Raw genomic sequence first — 7779 nt, forward strand, 5'->3', positions numbered from 1 at the left:
AAGTGGACTTAAAGCTTCTGTCCAATAGCTAAAAACTGTGTGAACTAAAACATATTTCTCTGTATTTTGTTTTATTTTATCCAGGTACACTGGAGAATCTGGAAGAACTGTATTTGAATGACAACCCCAATCTGCACAGCCTTCCCTTTGAGCTGGCTCTTTGCAGCAAACTGTCAATAATGAGTATTGAGAACTGCCCACTCAGCCACCTTCCGCCTCAGATTGTTGCAGGAGGACCTTCTTTCATCATTCAGTTCCTAAAGATGCAGGGACCATACCGTGCCATGGTCTGATGCTAATTGGATTGTCCAATACACTGTACAAAATACAAACTGCATTAATGTTTTAATTGTCTGCATATGTATATATAATATAATATATGTGGTTTATATTATATTATATATATATAAATATATAAATAATATAAAACGGCAAATTTAAGACTGCATTATGTGTTTCTGCTAATAGGGGAATCATAGCCATTTAGATTTTTTTTTTTATCTGTAAAAATGCTTGTCTAAGTTTTCTTTGCTGAATTCGATGGAAGTTGAGTAATCTGGACATGCCAGTTCATTTAAAGCAATTGCCAATGAACTCAAAGTTAAATTTAAGGGACGAAGATAGTTTTGCTTAGATTTACTTTCAGTTAAGAGAAACATATAGCCTTTATGTAATGAACTTTTCTGTTTCAATCCCTCTTTTTTTTTTGTGTCAAAAACCTGAAAGGGTCAGGTGTCCTGAGGTTGGGATTTTCTTTTAACTTATTTTGAGATTTGAAGCAAATGGTGTCTTTATATTGTTTACAGTCAGAGTAAATCACTGGATTTTGTTTCGTTTTGATTTGCTCTGTTTTAATCAATCATATCTAGAATTTATATGCCTCTGCTGATGAGTTTTTATCAACTGGTTTGTATGCTAAAGACATGTAGTCATCAGAACAACTGGCAGGTGAAAAGGATGCAGTCAAAATGAAAGAAAAGGAGGAAAAAAAAAAGAAAAAAAAGCTTGAATTCTTTTAAGTCTTTGCTTCCCTGAATTATCAGTTGCAGGCATAACATATCTGAACTGAGCCTTTTGTGATTGGTCTTTTCTAGCACAAGTAAACCTTTTCTGATTGGTAAAAACATGGAGTGTACTCAGTGAGAAGCGGTTTTCATTCATTTTGTGAAGCAACGATTCCACGAGGTCTAACAGTACAGTTAAGTGGCAAGGAAATAATATATATGTACATTTTTCTTACAGTGTTGAGTCATGAACTACAACAGGCAATTTTAAGGATTCCTTATAGTCCTTGTACAATAAATGAATGTGTCTTACTTTTGAACACTGCAATATATGTAAGTTTTAAAGTTGGTAACAATGTACTATGGTTTTATATCTTGACTTGCCTTGTACCTCCTTCCATTATGGAACTTCTGTGTCCAAGCACAATATCTTCACACTGTGCTGTTTTGCTGCTGAACTAAATGCACTTTTCCCCACAGCTGGGGCACTTGCTTCAAAATATTCAGTTCAGTATCTTGATTATTCTTTTTTTTTTTTTTTTTTAAACTTCATCCTATCTGTTTCAGTATTAAACCGATCTGTTAAAAAAGAGGCACCTTTTTCATTTGTGCATCGCTGTCGATAGCTCGAGAGAAACACTGTAAGTAGTGGACGTTCAGTTTTACTGCAGCTTCCTTGGTTGCTCAAAAGGCAGAAGATGCTTCAGGGAAATGAACGCTGTTGCTGCACTTGCTGGGCCTGTTGTCCTTTTCCAGGAGGGCAGGAGCTCGAGGCAGTTGCATTCCACGTTTACTAAAGAGCTGTCCGGTTTGTACTCGCTGGAGTTGCTGCTGGGTTAGTGTGGTTTAGAGGGCTTTATCTTTCGAACAAAATTAAATCAGCTGATGCTATGAGAAATTTATTCCACGTGCAGAAGCTTGGGGAATGTTATTTCTGGCTTTCGGGCATGCTTACTTATGTGTACTGCCTTGATCTAGTGGGTTTTTTGTTTGTTTTTTTTTTCTGCAGTTGCATTCTGTTTTGTCCTATGTCTCTCATTAACAAGGAGTAAGTTTTAAATGGAAGGCAGGTGGAGATATAAAACCTTAGAGGGCTTAAATGTGCTGTAAAACTATTGTAGATGTCACTGGATTTTATTAAGTAATATTCTTTCCTTTCTCACACAATCACTCTCTGCCCCCACCCCTCGCCCCCTTTTGTCTTTTTTACATCTACTGTAGCTTTTCAGTTTAGAATTTAGCTTATGAAAGGCTGTTTTCTTACAGTTCTGCCTGAAGTTAACTTTTCTCAGCATTAAGGTGTTAAAATATGAAGATGCTGTGATGCATAATTTCAAGACTGTAATCTAACATGGGAATATACTGCTAAACCTGCATTTGTGCCCTCGGGTCACTGGGGGAAACTGGTTTAATATGGTTCTATGAAACAAAAGTGGCGACCCCTTGTGTTTTCTGGCATCTTGGCCTCATTCCATGTCTGCTCCTCAATTTCGTTTTTATTAGAGCTGACAGGATTAAACTTGCTTAGCTTGTAAATACATTGATTATTCACCTTGTTAAGGTACATGGTTCATGACTATGATTGCAGCTCACCCTCTCTCACGTAAATTCTTGTGGATGGGTTGGCTACTGAAATAGTGCTCGTTACACTCGCTTAAAAACAAAGTATTCTTTTCATTACACTTATAGGGATAAATAAAGCTATGTTTTAATTCACTACTCTATCAAAAACAGGATATTTTTTCAAACTCTTTGTATTAGTACGGTTGTTGCAATGCCAGATAATCCCAAGCCCTGTTTTAGAAGTTTAATTTTATACATTCTGAAGGGAAAAATTTGAAAGGTTCTTTAAAATTATCCCAAAGTTTAGATATTAACCATATGGAATGGACTGGGAGTAGGTACATGTAAATCTCCGTGTGCACATGTGGTTTTATATCCAGATCTATTCATAGAGCCATACAAATCCAGCTGTTTTGATCATAACAGACTTCTACTGGGTTGTTAACTGGTGTGGGTTTTAAATGATGTTTAATGCCTGATGACATTGGACACATGCCAGTTTATTTCTACATCTTTAAATATTTTGTTGGGCCTAATCAGTTAAAATATGAATGGAAATAACTTCATCCTGACAAGCGTATGTATGCATACATACATGTGTATATATGTATCTATGTTTGTGTGAAAGCATCGACAGAGTGGTGAGATGAACTCTTTAGGGCTTCTTCCAAAACAGTACAGAAACAGGTCGTTCCCAAATACTCACATGAAATATTTCATCTCCCTTGTCCTACTGTTATCTCTCAAATAATTTACAGGGGTAAAATGTGACAATCTTTACTTTGGGTGAAAATAATGACCTTTATATCTATTTTGAATGTGTCTCCACCAATGTACATAAAAAATATGTGCATATACACGTGCTCTATAAAGACACTGTCCTGAATCATGCCTTGACGTAGCAGAAGCTGAATTACTGTACTATAGAATACGTAGTGTTAATGGAATTTGGTAAGGCATAAAACAGATTAGGTCTTTGTTAAATAACAAAAAGAAGGTTTTATTGCCATTATGACTCATTTCGGTTGTATTGCATTTAAATTTGCTAAATAGAAAGCTATCACTCCCTGCAAAAATGTTTTCATTAAGTTTAGAGTGTATAAGACCATTAAAGTTCTATCTCTTCTTGTCCCCTGTTTGACTTCCTGAACAAATTTTCTAGTCTAAAGGCAGCAGAAGGGCTGCATGTAAAACTGGGCTGCAGAGCTAATGATCAGCACCTGGTAGTTTGTCAGATGCTATTGGAGACTTCTAAATTCATTCCCCCCTTTTTGGAAAGAGATTTACGCTGTAAGATATTTGCTTCAGTGCCTCTTTTGGGTTTAGGTTTTTCCTTGCAGTTTGTCCATCTTTTGCTAATGTTGTGTGAGAAAGTGCATGTTCAGACTTCTTGAAGGTCGTGTTTGTACATGATTTAGTAAAGTAGTATTCAAACTGTCTGCTGGCACCCATCGTATCACATGAAATTCAGTTATCATCTCTGATCCTGGGAGTTGGAAAAAATAGCTTTTATTTAAAAGTCACAGAGCTTTACCAGAGTGTTTTTTGTTTGTTTTGTTTTGAATTTAAATTTCTGAATCGGCGCAGACTTAGCTGAAGAGTCTTCATATCTGGGTTCGGCTAAGAACCTTCGTATGGTCAGATCACACCTCGGTTGTATCCAATTGGCATGCTGAGAATAGCTTCCAACTAGATGTGCAGTTGGCAGTAATTTGCACAACACAAACTTCAAGGCACGGTGAGGACAATTACAAACAACTGATAGTATCTACAAGTGGTTTTTGTTTTTATGTTGGCGAAGGTCAGAAAATGATGTTTAATATTCTGATGTTTAGGTCTTAACCAGGACTGCACAGGACTTTTACTGTGGAAATATACCAGACCACGCTAATTTTGTGGTTAAAAGCTAAAACAAGAGTGTAAACAGTCTACAAAAATGTACTTTTAATCTGAATTATTGTAATGTTGATTGTTATGTCTATATAAAAGATTGCCTTGCTTTTTTATAAGAGTCATTCTGTATCAATGCATTCATTATAAATAGTATATTTGTAAATGAGCTGCCACTGAGTCTTTTGGAAGTTTTCTAGTACTTCTGGTCCAACATGAGCTGGATGTGTGTTGTCTTTTTGCAGTGCCCCAAATGATCAAGAAATGCTTCCTCGTGATCAAGAAATGCTTCCTCGTTCAATACTTGTAACTCTTCACAAGGTGGTTTTTCAAATATAATAGAGGTTGTTTCTTGGTTTTCTTTCATGCTTAGCAATTAGAGGAAACTTAACGGATTGCTTCACAGTAACTACTTTATTGGTAAGAGATATGAATTATACACCCTTACAAAGCAGGCGTTGGTAAAATATTTACCCTCCTATGGTACAGGAAGGCATAAAGCAAAATAACTTCTCTGAAAAGGGAAATAAATCTTGGGTTTTAGTGCAAAATGCACTTGAGCAATGACAAAATTGAAGTAAGTATAAAATATCTGCAAGGCAGCCACCTGCATTTAAACTTCTGGCTTAATAGAAGGTGGTATGTCAAAGCTGACGTGACAGAGCTCTGAAATGCATTTTTGTGCTCTGTACAGCTCACTAAGATAGGTGCTGTTTCAAGCCTACGTCAAGTCCTGTGAACAAAAAAATAGGTTGATATCCTTTGAAATCAGAATATAAAGGCTTCAGTTTTTTTGGATGCAGCAGTGATGAGGATGACACCAAAGTACTTGCTCTGGTAGTATGGAATAAGATCCAACTGCCCAGCAGTCCATGTCCATGAAGAGTGAAACATCGAAGTGGAGGACGTCCCTGTTGCTGTAAGTGATTTAGGGATCTGAGTGCGGTGAATCCAAGGAGTTCCCTATTGCACCCCAGCAGTGGCTGCCCCATGCCACGGTGATGGCTGTGTCCCACTTCTTCCCATCTAACAGCACTGAGTGGTGGTTAGGGCTGTGATGGCACTCTCCTCACCTCTGGAATGCTGCTCAGAGCTTGCCAGCCAGAGCTGGTTGAGCTTGCCAATAGAAGAATCAGCTTCAGCAGCCCTTGATAAATTTGGCAAATTCACAGAAGTGCTTTTTTTTCTTTCTTTTTTTTTTTTCTTTTCCCTAAATCTATTTACTTTTTAGCCCCTACAACATCCTGCGTCTAATAATTCTACAATATAATTATGTGCTGGGTGAAAAAGTGCTTCCTTCTGTTTGTTTCAAACCACACCACCTGATTGCATTTGGAGAGTCCCCAGCTCTTGTATTCTGAGAAGTTTATGAAGGATCTTTCCTCTTCATTTGCTTCGTACTGTTCTTAATGGTTTTTCATGAAGGGGAGTGGCTTTCCATCAAGTCATGGCTCTCGTTTTGTATAATGATGCTCTAACAAAACCCCATCCATGGTTTTCCAGTCCAGGTCTGGCTCCTTTTCCCCATTAGTGGTCATTAGCAAGCTGCTTTGTTCTTTGCATCCCAGTCTGTGACGTGGAAATGCAGCTGTTAGAAAAAACTGGAACTGAGTGGGTGATAAAATTTAGTGCAAAATTTCAGTGGGGAATAATCTTACTACAGAATGATCCAGTTGGGGTTTAGATTGCAGATGCCAACCACCTACTGCTGTAATACGTGGTTTCCTCTGATCAGCTGTAGTGCTGATGTTCTTCATCTCTTGTAAGTAGGTTTGAGAGGCGAAAGTGATATTAAGTTTTATGCAGGTGAGTTGATTTCAGTATTGCCGGAATTTAAAACTCTGTTTGTAGTAGCAAGAGAACGTTGTTTGGGAAGGTGCGACTTTGAGTATCCCAGCTGGCTTTTTTAAACTGTCCAAGCTCAATGTTTTCTGAAAGCACTGAGAAATTTCTGGGATCATTGTTTATTTTGTACTTTCAGTTGTAGATCAGCACTGCACTGCTTGGGTTCCATTATCCCAGGGTGGGACTTTGCCAGCCACGATCAGTTTCTATTCAGGTGCATCCACAGATGGGCCTGGCCTCAGAAGAGCAACACATTTGAGCTCCAAATGGGTGAAAAAGGGAAGAAAATTTCTGCTCCCTGTGCGCTGTATCCTAAGGTCTGTATTAAGGCCTCAAGAAGTATGCAAGCAACCAGTTTAAGCGACTGGTGAGACAAATGGATTGCGTTTGGGGTAATGATTCCTGCCTATGTGCGTGAGGATACTGAGTCTCCCAACACGGCTGTCCAGTGGTATGTCCCAACTACCACTGGGAAGCTGTGGATGTCTGTGTCTCGGTGCTTGGCATGCAAACACAGATAGTGCTATTGGGTTGGTTGTGGTGGCAACAGCAGCCTGTGCCAGGGAAAACAACAACAAAAAGGTGTTAAAGGGCTGGAGATGGTGAGCTTTGATACGATTAGAAGAGACAAAGTGCCTCGAAAGCTCATTTATTTTGCTTTTGCAAGCCATTCCAGTCGAATAAAATATATCATCTCTTCATAGCAGCCTTGCCTCACTTAGGATTGTAAGAGTGGGAGATAATTTGATTACCAAGATCAAATGATGATGTTTTAGAGGAGGAGCCATCTGGAGTATTTGAGTGAGCAGCTGGCAGCCTGGGCTGCACAGTTAATTATCTGACTTGTATGCCTTGCAACTATTTTTCCACTGCAAAACCTTTTAAGAGTCTTTAGAGATCAATCTACCCCGCTCCCTCTGAGTAAGATGCTATCTGCAGAACTGCACACAAGTGTTCCGTTTTAAAAGCCCTTTCCACAACACCATCCTTCTCTTTCTGTTGGTAAAGTATTTCTTTGTTAAAGCTCATAACGAATCCTTCATTTGCTGCCCTTCGGTAGTTTCTTCAGTTGGCCAAGTGGCTGCTTTGCTTTTTGCCCTGCGTTGTTACAGCTGTGCTATGTGATTTCCAAGCTTGGTGTGTGCCATTTTAATGGCAACGCCTTATTTTAAAAGAAAATCTCAAAACACTGTTTGAAAGCAGGCATGGTACAAACAGCGCTGCAAAAGCTTCGTTCTTTATGACCTAAGCTTTGTTGGATGCCCTTCAATTTGTTTTCATTTTTTGTCCTTGCCAAGTATGTTAACTGGGTGGGAAGTTACAACTAAGAAGTTTGAGTCATCTGTTCTTGCCAGCAAGCAAAGGGCGAGAAGTTCAGCTGGTCAGGAAGCTGCTGGTAAGAGGCAGCTCTGTTGTCAGGCTTTTTAGTCTTCAAGTAAAGCGCATTTTGGGTCTACTGAGCTGCACCAGCCTGCCA

At 38.8% G+C, this 7779-nt stretch overlaps 1 protein-coding gene across 4 annotated transcripts in view; it reads left to right on the forward strand.

Annotated features, from left to right (window-relative positions):
• Positions 1-4626, forward strand: part of SHOC2 (SHOC2 leucine rich repeat scaffold protein) — a 56376-nt gene extending 51750 nt beyond the window's left edge. For all 4 annotated transcript variants that reach the window (XM_015867372.2, XM_015867374.2, XM_015867373.2 and 1 more), the window contains exon 9: positions 85-4626. In XM_015867372.2, the coding sequence (XP_015722858.1) occupies positions 85-293 (209 nt within the window). In that variant the 3' untranslated portion in view covers positions 294-4626. The remainder of the gene's footprint in view (positions 1-84) is intronic.
• The last annotated feature ends 3153 nt before the right edge of the window (positions 4627-7779 follow it).

Source organism: Coturnix japonica, chromosome 6 (assembly GCF_001577835.2).
Source record: "Coturnix japonica isolate 7356 chromosome 6, Coturnix japonica 2.1, whole genome shotgun sequence".
Lineage (NCBI taxonomy): Eukaryota > Metazoa > Chordata > Aves > Galliformes > Phasianidae > Coturnix > Coturnix japonica.